Source organism: Pinus tabuliformis, chromosome 4_2 (genome assembly GCF_031772625.1).
Source record: "Pinus tabuliformis cultivar Carrire ecotype Pingquan chromosome 4_2, CPIR1, whole genome shotgun sequence".
NCBI classification, from domain to species: Eukaryota; Viridiplantae; Streptophyta; class Pinopsida; order Pinales; family Pinaceae; genus Pinus; species Pinus tabuliformis.
This window is the reverse complement of record NC_142304.1, coordinates 97,361,867-97,379,597: the sequence shown is the minus strand read 5'-3', so window position 1 is coordinate 97,379,597 and position 17,731 is coordinate 97,361,867. Positions and strand designations below refer to the sequence as shown.

The following is a 17,731-nucleotide window of genomic DNA, read 5'->3' as shown; positions in this document are numbered from 1 at the left end:
TCTCTCTAATCAACCGAGGTGTGGCTTGGAAAGTTGGCAATGGAGTTCAAGTGAGGATTGGTTTGGACACGTGGAGTGGTTGTGGGAATGGCCATATTCTTCCCCGACCTCTTTGCAATTTCCTTCAAGTCTCAGGCATCACCCACTTATCGCATATAGCAGTTGCAAATTAGGACAGTTGGCAAAACCAGACCTGGAAGGACCATAGAATGCTCAACATTCCGGATGTTTGGGTCAAAGATTGGCAGAGATTCATAGGTTCATTAGAGGAGGCCAATGTGCGAATAAGCGACAATCAAGATGTCCTTATCTGGGCATTGGATCCCCATGGCAGATACTCCCCCAAAACAGGTTATGCTTATGCAATGGCAGCCAGACACACTGGTGATTTCTCTTGGTGGTGGAGTCATATCTGGAAATTAAAGGCCCCTCCTAAATCCAGGCTTTTCATGTGGTGCATTTTAAAAGACAAGGTTCCCACTGAACTAATGTTGAGGCGTCGTGCAAACTGCGGGCCTTCTAGATGTTGTCTGTGTAGGAAGCATGAGGAAGATACTTCTCATCTCTTCCTTACCTGTCCTGTCTCGAAAGCCTTCTGGTTAAGGATCCTCACTTCACTAAATCTACATATTGATTGGTCTGGACAAGATATTGAAGAGGCTTGGCAAAGATGGTGGATAAAAGCCAACTCACAAAAAACTAGATGCCTTCCACTGCTAATTTGCTAGGGAATCTAGCTTAACAGGAACAAATCCATCTTCATGAATGCCAAAATAGATTGGGATTCCTCCAGTATTTCGTTGTTGGCCATATACAATTTGCTCCCGGAGGACCAGGACATTCGACCCCCTCGGATCATTACCCAGGAATCCATAGACATAAACTCCCCCTGGGGTTATTTTGATGGCTCGGCACAAGCTGAAGGCTGTGGTGGTGGGGCGGTGTTGCATATGGATAATATAGTGTCTTATAGAATCAAGGTCGGCCTAGGTAGAGGCACAAACAACTATGCTGAATTGAGCAGTCTAAAATACCTTCTCCTTTTTGCAAAAGAACAAAATTGCCAACAACTTCAGATATTTGGAGATTCACAGCTCATAATTAACTGGACAAATGAAGTTAATCATTGTCACTTGCACACACTTAGAGATATTCTGACTGATATCCTTTCTCTAAAGTCTCAATTTGATTCATTTGCATGCTCACATATATACAGGGAAAGGAATGAGATCACTGATCGTTTATCCAAAGAGGCAGCGCCACTGAACAGAGGTCAATGGCAGATACAGGAATACAGGGGTGGCATTTTCTACAGTTACTATCATCGTCCTTTCATGGACATGAATGGGTCCTTTCCGAATGAACGCTAGTTCATTCACCAGTTTTTCTTTTACTATCTCCTTCTATGTATACAACTTGTCTAGTTTCAGTGTATTTTTGGATAAAACACATATTTCTGAAACTTACTGGACTTCTCTGTAGTTTATTATCAGTATGCGTCATAATGGTTTTTGTAAAGCTTATAATAGCTCTAAACAGTACTCCTTTAGTGGTGACAGCAGTTCATATATGCAGTATCATACAACATGTAATTTTCTTATCTTTATAATGAAAATTATGCTTCTTCTGAAGGAATAAAAACAAACCAGTATGTGGAACTCTATTTCAAGCAAAAATTTAGCCTTTTTTTCATGCACAGTCCATCATGGTGGGGTCTGGGACTGACGCGACTGAGTAAGACTGGTTTATTACTGAAATGGCCAAGTCATGCCTCGACTCAGCTGGTTCGGTACCAAATAGGACCTCTGAACCAATCCACTAGCCAAGTCAATATGCTCAATGATCGATTCAACCATGTTCACTAAGTCCTAGTTGACTCAGACTGACTTTTAAAATATTGATTAGGGAAGCCACCTCCTTTAGTCTTTAAGTTGTCAAGGTTACTAATACTTGCAACAATTTAGAACACTTTGCAAATCATAGCCACGGAGCTGGATTGGAACTTAAATCATTGCAGAGATACACCCATAAGGAGCTAGCAAGGACACAATTCCTTCAAACCTATAATTATGAATATAAAAGAAAATCAAGAGCAAGAATATTATTTGAAGACAAAAAATATGAATCTTTGATTCTTAGAGATGGGAATGTCTTTGAATTATTCATTTATGTCTCTTACCAAAAGGTCTATGTGAAGTTTGAACCCATGACCCTAGCCATATATAACCAAAAGTCGATAATGTTTCAGAATTCTAGGTACAGAACTTTATGCTTCTGCTTTTCAAATATCTCTAGGTCTACTACAGGAACTACACATTGCTTTCTGCAGAGCACACAGATTGCCAACTGGCTTAATGAGTCTTGATCATGATAATAAATTTTTGAACACAGGAGTTAGGGAAAAAAAATTGGAGTACGAGTTGATAACAACTGCCTTGAGCACAAAAATGATAAATATAATGAAAAATGTGTCACAATTAGACAACGCCTGTGAAAGAGGACATTCATACATGCTATTTCAAACAAAGTAATCCCAAACATATTTATTTCACTTGAGGGTTGATATCACTTTCAGGTAAATGCTTGAAATAACATGCTTAATTCCATTGTGTTCCGCAGGAAAGAAGCTACTGCAGTGGTGAATCCTTTACTGAATAAATAACAACAATTAAAATTATGGAAAGAAAAATGTATTAAGTACGTAAAAAAGGTCAAAACTAACCTAGGCAAGTCAGTCCAAAAAATGCATATCCAACACTATTCCAATTTTTAGATATAAAACTAAACTTCAGAAAGATATTATATTCTGAAGTAGGAAATAAAAGCAGAAACTGATAATGTAGTCACCCAAAAATGCATTTCCGGTACCTTTCCATCTGGAAACTCTGCTCGGTAGATTCGTCCAAGAGCACCCTCCGCAATAAGATTATCTTGACTAAAACTATTTGTTGCCATTTGCAGGTCTGCAATAGAATATTCAGTTGCTGATATTGGGTTTTTAGTCCTCTTGCTTGAAAAAATACTTCCGAAGCCTTTGTCCCCTGTAGACTTGTTGCGTTCAGAAGGGGGAGGCTTAAGAGTGATTTCAGGAGGTGATGAGCTGACTTTTTGCTCTGGACTCTCTTTCAATACTGCATCAACCAGCAATTTAAAGAAAAGTAGCCCCCATTAGAGATTACACTATTTGGTCATGAACAAACTGGTATACATTCCAACTTCAGAATTTTTCACATCATGTGAACATTAACATTTAGTGACTTCTCTGATGTACTCATATTGTTCCCTAATATGGCATAAGATGCATGTTTTTCAGATCGGATAGAGAAATAATAAACAAGAGAAAGGAAAAGATAAAAATTTAATATATATATATATATTAAACAAACAAACAAAAAAGTGCATCTTATTACTAGGAAAACATTCATCAAGTAACAAAGCAATGCATCTTGTCCGCATATTGTAATATGAATTTAAAAAGGTGTAAGACTGTGTTCCATGGGGACGCATCAAACAATTGAATTAACCCTTTATACTAGTTGATAACACAAAAGACAAAATATACAGCAATTGTTGGCCAAAAAAGATGTTTGCAATGATTGCTGGGCATGAAATCAAACCTCTAAATCTGATCACTGGCTTGTAAGAACACAATATAAGTTGCACATGCCCATGACCTAATGGAAACCATCAAAGCTTAGGAGGCAGTTGGCTCAGGCCCATGACTTGATAATTGCTTGGGATTCGATATTTAGACCATGATTTTATCATATAGAGGGGCATGGGGCACTTATTCTTTGTTCATTCACAGCTAGTTAGTTATGTTGCATCTATCTGTCCCATCTTCCATTTTATGGCAACTAGCAAAGACATTAACAAAATATATCTCTCCTCCCTGAGAGGAAAGGTGATAAACATTGAGGCGTTAGGAAGGTCATTGTCAGAGAGCAGGTGTCAACGTGCAAAGAATAGTAGAATCAATTACTATTTTTATTCTAATTGGCAGTTTACCTATCAGAAATAAGTAGCAAGAAACAGTCCATAACCAGTAACACAACCACAACAATGAAACAATTGGTATTTTTATTCTAATTGGCGGTTTACCTAACAGAAATAAGTAACAATAATCAGTCCATAACAAGTAACACAACCACAATAATGAAACCATTTAAAAAGGAAACCCAATTACAAGGAATAATACACTGAGAAAATCCACTAATGTCAATTTACAAGAGGACATGCATAGATCCATAACGTTGTCCACTATCATCAACCCCAGAGCTCCATAACAGCAATAGAGCGACAATAACCTAATGTTGACTAGGATGGTACCAAGTTCCAACAACCATTACATGAACACTGTGCATTCCTTTATAATGGACACTTCTGACCAGTGTTGCACTTATAGTGATATTATCAGAATTATCATGATATCACCAAAACAAATCTCGGTGATAATTTCAAATTTTAAAATTATCGTGAAAATTTAGGTAACTATCACAGATTCACAATAATTTGGAATCAAATTGATGTAGCTCATGTGGTTGGGAGGATGTTGTCATCCTCCCCACCGGGGTTCAATTCCAGCATCTGACATGTTGAGCTCATACTGAGCATATCCTTGTAATGGTTTAGAGCCTTGTTGTCTGAGAGTCCCTCGAGGACTGAAGCATGTATATTCCTTAAATGGAATACAAAGATATTTAAAAAAAATCACAATAATTTGGAAACTTTCGTGATAATTTAAGTAATTATCACTCTATCTCCACCAATATCACTTTAGAACAAAATTCTTGGTCATTTAACCCTCAATTTTTAAAAGTGAGTTAGGGGATTGAACTCTGAGGATACCGTGATTATTTTCCATCAAGCAAACACAAGAAAATCAATTGTTTTCATTTCCCATTCATCTTATGAGATACATACTCATAATCCATCTCCTTTATCTTTCATTTCAATCCTTTTACTTAATTTTTTAACATTATCATTAATTGTTTCAGGATGTTTGAGAGTGGTTCCAACCTCCTTGGAATTCATATGGAGAAAGAATTTTGGATCCCATTCAAAATTCAGCAGATTTAACAGTTTTCAAGATTGGCAAGAACCCCGATAGGGGTGCGATGGGATGCGAGACCCCCACGTGGATCATCGCCATGCAAAAAGGGCCGGGGAGCATGGCAGGTGGGTGGCCCGCCCAACGTCCCCACATGTGTAAGGCAATAAAGACCTGGAGAGACTGGCAACAAGTGGCAGTCGCATTGGGAAGACAAATGGCAAAGGAGGGAATACAAGCGGGAAAAGTGGCAAGGGTTGCCATTGTATGCATGCATGGTCTGTGGTGGAGCTTGCCTGCAGGAGTAGAGACCGATAGTAGGGTGGTGGAATTCGCCTGTGAGAGTAGAGACTGGAGCCATCAGCAGGACGACACCAGCAAAGCTTTGGCCAGACAAGGTCACTAGTCTATCTAAATTCCTTCTCCCTCCAAATTCGGCACTTCTGCTCCGTGCCAAGGCAAGAGCTCGGGACGTTCCGCAGTCGAAGGAAATTCTGGTTGAAGGCAGCATGGTGAAGGAAGAGGTGGGACCAGGGAAAAGAGGGCGTCGCCGCAAGAACAGCAACAAAGGGAAAACGTTGTTGGCCTCAACCAGCAAGACCCAGCAGAAGAGAGGCAGGAAAACTAGGGAGGAGAACATGCAAAACCTCATGCATGCTTACAGTGGGGAACCCCAGCACAGGGGAAGTCCCTAATTTCGTCATGCAAGGCGGAATTGAACGCCGAGGCTGCGACAGAGACGCCTCCAACGGAGGATTGGGAACCCTTGCTTCTAGACCCTGGACACACCCAAGGTAGGCAGACTCTCTTCAAACAGTCAATCCCACTCCACTGAGTGATGAAAAATTTATTGGCAAAAGGAATGACAACTACCAGGAATTTGGAGGAACCACCGCAAACCCATCAAGGGGGGCCTAGCCTAAAAGATATTCAGTGGGAGATCCAGGCAGTACAGGTGCAACAGTACCACCAGAATGTCCACCTTGGCCGCATGGAAAAATAGCTACAAACCCTGCAGCAGAACGAAATGCCAGGGCCGAGTGCAAAGGACCTGGCTCCCATAGAATCGTCAAATGGCTGACTGTCGAGAAGTTTTGAACCTCCTGAAAGTTTTTTGATGTTTTTGTTGCAATGTTTTTGTTGGATAGCATTTACATTGTCAGTAGTAAGTTTAAACATATAGTAGACATAGTATCTTATATACCCTGGATGGACATGCTCAAACTGTTTATGTTTTGGATGGCATATGATGTTGATCAGTGGCCAACAGACCTGGTTTCCTTCGGGCAGGTTGAGGCCACTGGACATATATTTTGTAACCTGCCTTACATATGATTAATAGAAAAGAAAGGTACTGCCAAGCTTACACAACAAACAAACAAACAAAAATGGCAAGATTGCACTATTTCCATTGGATTCTTTCATGTATGAGGATATGGAACTAAAATTTAATCAAAAGCACAAAGCCCTCTATAATATATATACCTCGATGTTGGTGGCATTGAAAATCACTTATTAGGCATGCTAAGCTTTTTCTATTTTATTTTAATGTTTGGAGGGTGATATGATGAGGATCGCAATATAGGCAATGATTTTATGATATGTAGCTATTTGTTGTAGCATGATTTTTTGTTGGACTCTAGAGGCCATTTAAAGCCTCTCCGTTAAGGTAATTTGGTTCCGAGACAGATTGCAGTTCATGTTATTTTGGTTCTATGCACCCTTGCTATATACATGGAAAAATTGCATATTTGTATATAATGGTTTGGATTCATATGGGTATGCACATGAATGTAATTGTTATTTTTTTTTAATTGAATATTTTATGTATTATTTTGCGACCAATATTTCAGTCTGGTTCCAGTCCTTATCAAGTTTTTGGGGTTGACCAGTCCAGTTCAGATAATATTGCTGAGGATGCTATGACCATTTTCTATCAAGCAAACAAGGAGAAATCCACTGTTTTCATTGCCATGATTCATCTCATGTGATACATTTAATTTTGTTTTGATGTGAATTTGTGTAATCTTGTCAGAACTTATGACTCATATTTCAGTATCAATATCTGATGTACCACTTGACATCTTAAATATCAGTTTATTTTCGTATCTATGTAGCGATGTGTTTGTTTGATGTTGATGTTTCTTTAGAAGTTTAAAATTTTGAAAAAGAAAATTATTATTTTGTATTTTTTTTTAATTTCCTGTTTTCAATATTTTTCCCAATATTGCAAACAATTTATATTTGGGATCCCATCAATAAATTCCCAATAATGATAAATTTTATATTGCTTCTAAGTTTCTAACTCTCCAATAAATTGGTATACAATAAATGACTTCCACTAATTTTCCCTAACAATAATCAGAAAACAGATATGCCTGCAATGACCCAAAATTTAACAGCAGAGAGTAAACTTACATTCAGCATCGAGGGGAGATAGGGGGGTGAAAGACACGCGATTGCTTAGTTTTTCTTCATCCTGCTCTCTTCTAGGAGACTTACGTGCATATAAAATAACTCCTAATATAGCAGCAACAACAGTCAAAATAACTGCAAATATTATACCCGCTATGGCACCACCACTCAGAGATTTCTTATTGTTGTTCCCACCCTTTGAGCCACCTGATGAAGGGACCACATTTGAGGACTTGGGTGGCCGATTGTTAGAAGGTGGAGGTGGAGTATATGGTGGGGGAGGAGGAGCAGGACCAGTGGCGAAACTATTACCACTGCTATATCTGCAAAGGAAATTCAAGAATGTATTAGTACAGTAGATGGATGTCCTTTGGATAAGTAATCCATCTCCCCAAAGAACTTATATCTAAGGTGCACATCTAAAAGTTTAACCATTTTCCAAAAATAAGATACATGCCTAGAACAGAACCCAATAAATAAGCAAATTATCAACTTATTCTATGAACCTCCTGAGATGTAATAAGACAAAACAAAAGATATGCAAGTTGAATGCTTACTTAAAGTTTTGGTTGGACCTCCAGGCATTGGGTACCCAACCACTAAAACGGTTATTTTCAATATTCCTGAAAAGAACAAATGAAATTTAGATAGCTGTTACACCTTTTTCTGTCCAGACAAACAGCCAAGAAATTGATGGAAGAACAATAGTTCGACTTACAAATCTGTGAGTGGCAGATTGGCAAGAACATTAACAGAACCAGTAAGCTGATTATTTTGCAAATATCTGCAACAGTACCAAAAATCATATTCCTGAAGTAAACAAAGAAATTTTCACAACGTAACACTCAGATTCTTATTTGCAAAGACTAGGAAATCAAATTAACTCACAGCACACTGAGAGTCGACAATGAGCTGAAACTCTGGGGCAGATTTTGAGTCAAAGTATTGAAGGATAGATCCCTGCAAAGTTGAAAAACATCATATTAATAAACCAAACTAGCATGAAAATTTGAAATGACATGCAGGAACTGTGAATAAGCCTACTGACAAGCTAACTATATACTGTTATAACCCATTTTTTCCTTCAAGGGATGCAATCCAGTGCAACAATAAAACAAAGCTTCTTACCACAATCCTGGAAAAATTGTCGCCTGTAAGCAACTACAAATGCTGAAAAAAATAGTTTATTTTGCATCTATAGATGACAGATAAATACTATATTTCCAGAGTTCTGCATTTGAGGATGATTAACTTAAGCATTATCAAATTGAACATTATTTATTTGCCTGAACAAATTGCATTCCAGCTGATTGAAATTGACTGTTACATTCTTTTACACTGGACCAAAGATAATCCTATGTAATATTGCAGAGTCCAGACTACAGTTAGACTACTTTAGTTCAATAAAAAATGTAGGAAAACTAAGTTCCATAGTATTCAAAACCGGAACCAGGTGACCAGACCAATCCACCTATCAAACCAGGTTTCAAACTGGAACAGATCAAATCAGGACTGGTCAGATCTCAATGAACAAGTCTTTAAAACAATAAATGAAATAATTAGTTTTTAATGAAAAAAACTTTTTGTAAGATTTAAAACCATGATTCCAGACCAATACAGACAAAATATATAAAAATGGCACCGAGTGTAATACATATCAGCAACAAAATACACAATCAATGAGGCTCTAAATGGCGCCTCTAGAGTCCAAAAAAATGCTACAATCTATGGGGCCACTGGCCTACTACAAGTCTACATATCAGTGATCAACATGATCACTGTTCATCATGATCAAACTCATCACCACTACTAGACATCGGATCCTCAACACGAGCTATATAAACATCATCTGGCTCAGAGTCTGAGGACTACTCAAACTCCTCTGCAACCTCAGTAGTAGTAGCAGCAGCTGCAAAACTAGACATCAAAAATTTTAAATACAAATCATTGATCAACATGATCACTCCTAAAACTCGTCAATGATTCAGCACCATTAGAAATGGGATCATCAACAAAAGCTACATAAACATCATCGAGCTCAAAGTCTTCAGACTTGGATTGCTCAACCTTATAATATGGGAGAAATTGAAAAAGTTTAACATGCCTAAACAGTGACTTTGGTTTGAGTAAAAGGGTTTATCTCCTCAACCTTATAATATGGTAGAAAAAGCTTATAGCATGCCTCACCAATTATTTTCCTTCGAGTGAAGGGTGCATTTGTGTTGAAGCCATGCTACAGGAGTTCAACAATCAATATCACCAACATCCACAAAGTTCAACAATCAATAACGTACTTAAAGGGCGTCATGCTCTTGATCAAATGCCAATCTCATACCCTCACACATGACAGAATCAAATGCAAACATTGCAATCCCCCAAATCCTGAAATCCTGAAAACTATTAAATCTGCTGGATTTTGAGTGAGATCTAAAATTCTAGTTTCTCCATGTGAAATTCAGTGAGATTGAAACCACTCTCAAACATCCCAATCATTTCATGGTGATGTTAAAAATTTAAGTAAAAGGATAAAGGAAATGTCACTTTTACTTTAAGAATTTAACATTACCATTGATTCTCAGCATTGCTAGGGTTGAGATGTGTGAGGCAAATGAGAGGGAACATATGCTTTTAAAGGCTTGGAGGGGTTGCTTTTTTAGGGAAACAGCACCTAATTTCCTTCAAAACAGCTTCAAAAAGCACAAAACCCCCTTTCGTGGGGTCAGCAGCCATCCTGGCAATAAACCGGCTAGTTTATGACGGAACCGGCCAGTTTATGGGAAAATCGGCCAGTTTTGTCATAAGCATTTGGTTTATGGCCGGTTAGGCCCAGAAACCCTAGCTTACAAAGTTCAAAACCGGTTTTTCTACCGGTTGGATGGCTCGGCCTAATGAAGCGGTCAGTTTGACCGGTTTAGAGTTCGATCTGTCCGGTTTTTAATACTATGGAACTAACAGAAGACCAAAAATCACAAAGCCTATCATTGATAACAAGTTTGTAACGTGTTCTTTGCTGTTGTGATTACTTATTTTTCACTTACATTGTGAAAGGATCAAATCTGGCTATGATCATTACTAAATAGAAGCTCTGTCAAGAAGAAGGCCTGCCCATTTGTTGTTGTTATAACGTTTTGTCACAAGCGGCTAGGGGATGAAAGTGTCCTATGGTTGTCTTCCCACATCCTCACCTCATTGGCAGTGCAAATAAATATACTCTTTATTTTTTCAAATGCATATTGTTTATGTCTAATTTTGAAATGATAGTTCAGTTGGAATGAAATGACTTTTAATTTGAAAACTTGCATTTCCTAAGCCCTGGGCTACCTTCTCTAGGTTAATAATTAAATAATGCATTTGGGAAAATGGACTTTGATGAATGAAAGGCTATATTCTATTGTTGAGAGTAAATGGATCGTGCTAGTCATGGTAATTGTAAGGGCCTACATACTAACCATCTAAGCACTCCTTACAACACTTCGTTCCCTGCATTACCTATGAGCATTGCACGGTTATATATATGTGTGTGTGTGTGTGTGTGGGTCATGCTAATCATAATGATCATAATGATTTTATGGCCTATATACTAACCATACGAAAATTCCTTACAACATTTCCTTCCCTACATTACCTATGAGTATTGCATGGATGTTATACATATTATTTATAATTTTATATATTGGGCCTTCTACATACATGCATGCATGTTCCCTTGAAATGTATGGAACTTTGATGGAGGTGTGAGAGTTTTGCATGGGTAATGCCAAATTATTGTTGATGTCTTGGGTAGCATCAGGAGGATTCTCATGTGTGGGGCAAGTGGGCGAAGTGATGGGGCTTTGCAACCATAGAACGATGGTATTTTAATGACCCATGGTATTCTGAGAACCCATGGTATTGCACCCTTTGGAAAAGTAGAACTACAAGGTGAATGATTCATTTTTCTGTGGCTTGGCAAGAAAGCAGAGAGAACGAGAGTGCATATGGAGAGCCAAGAGAGCCGAGAGGGCTAAGCAAGGCACATGTTGATGTTTTGGGTCGCATCAGGAGTATTCTCACATGTGAGGCAAGTGGGCTAAGTGATGGGGCTTTACACCCATAGACACATGGTATTTTGATGATCCATGGTATTCTAATGACCCATGGTACTCTAATAACCCATGGTATTGCACCCTTTGGAAAAGCATAAGTACAAGGGTGAGTGATTCATTCTTGTGTGGCTTGGCAAGAGAGTTGAGACAGTCGGGAGGGCCGAGAGGGCCAAGCAAGGCATAGAGACGTGCAAGAGCACGAGACTTTGAAAGAGAGATTCTCTCATGTAAGCAAGAGATCTGCATGAGTAATATTCCAGGTTTGGATGCTCAGTTGTGCTAGGTTCAAGGAAAGAGCATGGAGCAGTAAAGGAGAACCAGATCAACCAAATCAAGGATGGATCTAGGGCTTGATCGGCTAGATTAGATCTAGGGTAGTTGTTGTATATGTAATTTCCTTGAGGGCCATTATCCCAGACTCCCAATAAGGGGGCCTGAGTAGGTTTCAAGAAGAATTTAATGAAGAATTGTTGATTGGGCAGAACTTGTGTGTAATGTGTTTATTGTGCATGATCTAATTATTAATTTTATAAGTTATGTTGTGCATAATTTGTTTTTGGTTAGACACAAGTCTAGTGGCCAAACTATTGTGTCTAACCAAAAACAAATTATGCACAACAGAACTTATAAAACCAAAAATTAGATCATGCACAGGAAACACATTACATACAAGTTTTGCCCAATCAACAATTCTCCATTAAATTCTTCTCAAAACCTACTCAAGCTCCCTTATTGGGATAATGGCCCTCGACAACATTACATATACAACAATTACCTTGGATCTGACCCAACAGATCAAGCCCTAGATCCATCCTTGATCTGGCTAATTTGGATCTCCTTTGTTGCTCCATGCTCTTTCCTCGGACCTAGCACAACTTAGCATCTCACTCACAACCTGCAATATTACTCATGTTAATGTCTTGACTCTTGCTTACATAAGAGAATCTCTCTCTCTCAATGTCTCATGCTCCTACACGTTTATGTGCCTTGCCCAGCCTTCTCAGCTCTCCATGGGCCCTCTCGGCTCTCTTACCAAGCCGCACAAGAATGAACCACTCACTCTTGTACTTATATTTTTCCAAAGGGTGCAATACTATGGGTCATCATGATTCCATGGGTCTATTGCATGGGTCATCATAATACAATGGGTCTTCAAAATACCATGGGTCTATGGGTGCAAAGCCCCAACACTTAGCCCACTTGCCCCACGCGTGAGAATACTCCCAATGCTACTCAAAACATCAACAATTTTATCAAGGGTTTGAGGGAAGGTCTTTGGTAACCATCATAGTTTTCTTATTTGAGGGTGAGGGAGTGCTCAAAGCCACTAAGGATAATTGTTACGCTAAGAAGCACATTCTTCAACCCAATATGGGGAAGGTTGTCCCAAGGGATTTAACTCTAACATCGCATTGACCTTTTCACATTATTTTTCTTTTCAAAAATAATACACTTTAATTATAACCTATGAAGATTCATGTTAACCCCAAAATCTACTAAGCAACGAGAGGGACCAAATCCCTCCATGTGCAATCATTTCCACAAAATTTTGCATCATCAAAAAAACCTTTGCACCTCAAGAGATTTAATAGAACACGAGTTAAGATGGATATATGATTCTATGCTAGTCATAGATCAATGCAACTATGATAAAACGTGTAGTGTCCATTGTCACTAGCTAGCCACACAATTAAGGGAGAAGTGATCATTGTGTGGTGTGCTAACCATAAGAATGATGATTCTTAGGAACAACTTGGGATTATCACAACTCTTGATTCTTTCCCTAGAGGTGCACATTCAAGGAGTCCTAAATACAACTAAATTACCAAATACACCTAGTGCTTGAGAAGGAATAGAGGCATGCTAAATTTACTTCCATGCTAACATATGTAAGTTAGTCTTTAACACTCTATATTTTCAATATAACTTTCTTGGCTATACAAGACTTTCATATGTTGAATGCACTAGCATGAAGTATTCTTAATTTTCTACATCTTCAAATTCAAAATTTGGCAGTCTTTATTCAAATCCTATTTTTATCTTTTCCATCTTCTAACTTCATAGAAAATCTGATAGAAGCACATTGTTATTCATTTAAGAAATGGGCCCTCTCACCAAATTTATAGAAACTTATCGTGTATTAATTGTTTTCTACTAGAGCCCTTTGTATAAATGTGTTAAATTTGTATTTTTTTTATTTCCCTAAATACAATTACGAGTAGACATTCTTTATTTATTCCTTTTCAGTAGATACATGTGATATTCAAATAAAAAGACCTCATATAATTTTCTCCCCTTTAATGAGCCCCTTTCTAAAGTTTCTTAGATAGCCATCATTTCCATATTGAGATTGCACTCACGCAATGTCTGTGTCAATAAAAGCACTAATGTCACCAAGATGTCAAACAAAATCTCTTATTGAAACACTATAAATTAAGATTATATTGAACAAACCTTTGTACATAGAGGTCAAACATCTTGCTTGATACCCAGCCAGTTTAAGCTCAAGCCACTCTTAGGCCTATGAATATGCCTATTTACAAACATTCAATCCCACAATTATAACTATTCTAATGCATCATATTATTATATTATCTTCTATGCAAATGCATCAAAGAAGATGCATTTCTATAACGGTCTCATTATCACACAGAAACTCCCCTACTTCAATCATGCCATAATTCTTCGTAGATGCAATATCAAACCTCAACCTCCAGAAACTTGGAGCTATTGGATCCATTAAGGACTTAAATTCATGTTTTGGAAGGTATCATTTGAATTTTAAAGCCTAGTCTGTATGATAGAAAACACAAGTTCTCTCTAGCAAGAGAAAGCCCTCCACAACACATCGGACAATTGTTCATCCTCAATCTCTGCAACAAAAGCTTAGCTAATCTGGATGTTGGCTTTGAGGTGCAACTCCCCAACTCAAGGTGACAGCATCCTCCTCCCCTTAGGTACTAAAATCACTGGCAGTTTTGATGTCATGTCTTGTTGGTCCTCTCTAGCTTGTGGTTGTTATCAATGTGGCATCCCTAATTCTGCAAATTATTACCACAATAGCAATCCCTATGGTGGGATATTATTCTACATTAATACACTACTTCATATGCTTTCCACGTGTGTATTGGGTGTGTGTTGTGAATACTCGCACTTGGAAAAAAATTAGACATCACAACACCTAAAGCCTTGTCAATCTGGAAGCTGGCTTTGGGCCTGCAAACCCCAGGGTTAATGTGATTGCATCATCCCTTGTTTTGGTGCTAACGTTGTCAGCGGATTCAGTGTCATGCCTTGTTGACCCTCTCTAGCATGTGATTGCCATCTGTGATGTTTGTCACTTTGTAATTGCAAGCCATTACAGCAATGGGATATTCCTACGATGGGGATTTTCTCTGCATGTGTTATAAATAATCGCACATGGATGACAATTGTGAAATAGAGGTGGCTTATGAGGCATTGCCCCACCAAACGCTTTGTCAATCTAGAAGCTGGCTTTCGAGTGCAAGACCCCAGGTTGATGTCACTTCAGTACTAACATTGTCCATAATTTCATTATCCTGACTCGTGCCTCTTTCACCCTCTCTGGTTGTCATCTGTCTGAAATAAGTAACTGCAAGTTGTTACTATATTAGCATATCTATTTTCTATAGTCTCAAATAGTCTTTGCTTCTAGCAATCCAAACCAGTGTTGCGAAAATCGTGATTTTTCAGAGTGGCGATTTAATCGGCCAATGTTATCGGCAATTTTTTCCAAAATGAGAAAATCATGATAAAATCGTAAAAATCACCAAAAAAATCATAAAAATCGTCAAAAATTTGTGAATTCTTTAGATAATAAAAAATTGAAGAAAAATGGGGTGGCAGGAAGGAGAGGGATTCTCACTAATCCCGAAGGAATCATTCAATTTAGATATGCTTGGGGGCTTGGATGGAAGACCGACAATAGCAATCCCTATGGTGGCTTGGGGGCTTGGGGGCTTGGGGGCTTGGATGGAAGACCAACAACCACGCAAAAACGCATGGCTTGTTCCTGGGCCTTACCCTAACTCAAAAGAAGGGCATAAAAACAATACAAGTTCTAGGGGATTCCATGAAAATTATTAGGTATATGATCTAAGCTACAAAATCTAAAAACACTACCCTAAACCAAATTATCAGGAGATCTCAGGGACTGCTCCCCTCCTTCGATTTGGTGTCCTTCTATCATATTCTCAAAAGAAACAACCAAGAAGCAGACAAGCAGGCTAATCATGCATGCCAGTTGAGAGAAGAAAGATGTATATTGAATGAGGTCGAGAGCACGACTAACATCCCATAAGTAAACTAATGGGATACAAGTTGTGGATAGCAAGGAAATTAATATATACAAGTATTGGAGACTTTAATTTCATTTTGTTTAAAGCGGTAAGTTGGCCCCTCCTCCCTCCCCTTTGTCCCCCTCCTATCCCTTGCTCCCCTCCTCTTCCCTTCGCTTCCCCTCCTCCTTTTTAACCTCCCCACCTCTTCCCTCCTCTACTCTCCTCTCCTTTCCCCTGTTGCCCCCCTCACCCTTCTGCTTCTCCCCACTATGATCTCCACCCCAACCCACCTCATCCCCTTAGGGCCTTGTCCCATCATATCATGCGGACTCTAGTCTGCCATGGAGCCTCGTGGCAAGGCTATCCTCTCCCTTCATTTGCAACGTGTCGGAGTCCGTTGCCCTAGTACTACACATGTTTTCGAAAGGGACCTCAATGTGCGTCTTCAATTCCCACGCCCTGGTTCATGGGGCAAAAGATGGCGCATCTCCTCGGGAGATTGCAGGAGTATGGGATTTTCGGAGCAAAATTTAATTCTGGTTCACAGAGAAGCCCTGTTCACTCGTGGGAGGATAATTTGGCTGAGAAGGATGGACCAGGAGCAGTGTGGGGAATTAATGGAGGACGACAGGGAAATAATGGTGACTTATCGGGATCCTAGTTGCATCAGCTTCTTCGCTCAGCACAACATCATTCAATCAAGCAACAGCTATAAAGGGAATAACGCTATGTTTTGTTTGTATGAATCAAGGATATATGTTGCTAAGGTGGCCTTTGCAAAGGCCTAGTGGCTAAAGTTGAGGTTGTTGATTGTCTGTTATTGGGCGTGGTCTGATGGGATAAATTACAAGGAAGGCCCGAATGCAATTGAGGGTTTAAGCGCAATTGAGGATCTCAGAGCAATTGAGGGCCTGAGTGCAACTGAGGGTCTGAGTGCATTGAAGGGTCTGAGGGCATTTGAGAGTATGTATGTTTATATTGGGTCTAAGGACGTGTTGACGGTGTTGGAACTGCCAACATCAGGGGATCTCCCCGGTATGGAGTCCCAACTAGACCTCGCACCGTTTAGTGTATGAGTCCCATCCAGTATAATGGCTCCAATGCCATTATCTTAAAGATATGCCTTAGCTCTTGCTTGTGAGCACATAAGAATGGTCTACTTTGTCTTCGAATCAACGAATTTCGCGCGCCTGGTGAGTGCTAGTGTTACTTGTGTCAAGGTTCTTTCACCGTAGAGAGAGAAGGTGGGAGTGAGTCTCAAGTCGGATGGGACCCAACTTTGTTAACAACACTCAACACAATAGGATGTGCGTAGCCTTTGGAGGAGTAACCCACACGGATGCGGCAATCGCAACACACAAGGGAAGATAGCACGTACAACACTCAGCAGGTCAATCCGCGCGAGCACGACAGTCGTTATAGCAAGTTTACGTGAAAGGTTATGTCTGATGTCCGGGAAGGTAACCAACACGAGCAAGACAACGTTAACAACTTATATAACACATTTTCATAAATATATGTATTAGAACAGCTGAATGAGTTCAATTGTTTAATACAGGTTACAGCGACATGTATTACAAGTGTTCAAGATAATCTTACAAACAGTTACGACACGTGTGAAAACGTGTTGGCCTGTTAGCAGGCTTCTGAATTAAGCAAAAGTTCCAAGACACATCAGTACACCATTACATCACTAACCCCATGGGCAAGGCATTGGAGCCACTGCTCGCTCCTCAAAGAAAAGATTATAGACTCTCAAGGCTATGTGGGAGGAGCCAAGGTGAAAAGTCTTTTGCATGTACAAATGAGGGCTATTTATAGCCAAGAGTAAAACTGGCCCTTATGACTGTTTGACTTCCCTCATGACTGTTTGAATTTCA

The 17,731-nt window shown here is 39.2% G+C and overlaps 1 protein-coding gene across 1 annotated transcript in view; it reads right to left on the bottom strand.

The window, feature by feature from the left end:
• Positions 1–17,731, bottom strand: part of LOC149168482 (protein STRUBBELIG-RECEPTOR FAMILY 7-like) — a 75,959-nt gene that overhangs the window by 34,867 nt on the left and 23,361 nt on the right. The window contains exons 7-11 of the mRNA XM_089424893.1: positions 8,354–8,449; positions 8,184–8,249; positions 8,023–8,088; positions 7,469–7,788; positions 2,869–3,131 (exon numbers count right to left, since the gene is read on the bottom strand). Coding sequence (XP_089281019.1) covers positions 2,869–3,131; positions 7,469–7,788; positions 8,023–8,088; positions 8,184–8,249; positions 8,354–8,449 — 811 coding nt within the window. The remainder of the gene's footprint in view (positions 1–2,868; positions 3,132–7,468; positions 7,789–8,022; positions 8,089–8,183; positions 8,250–8,353; positions 8,450–17,731) is intronic.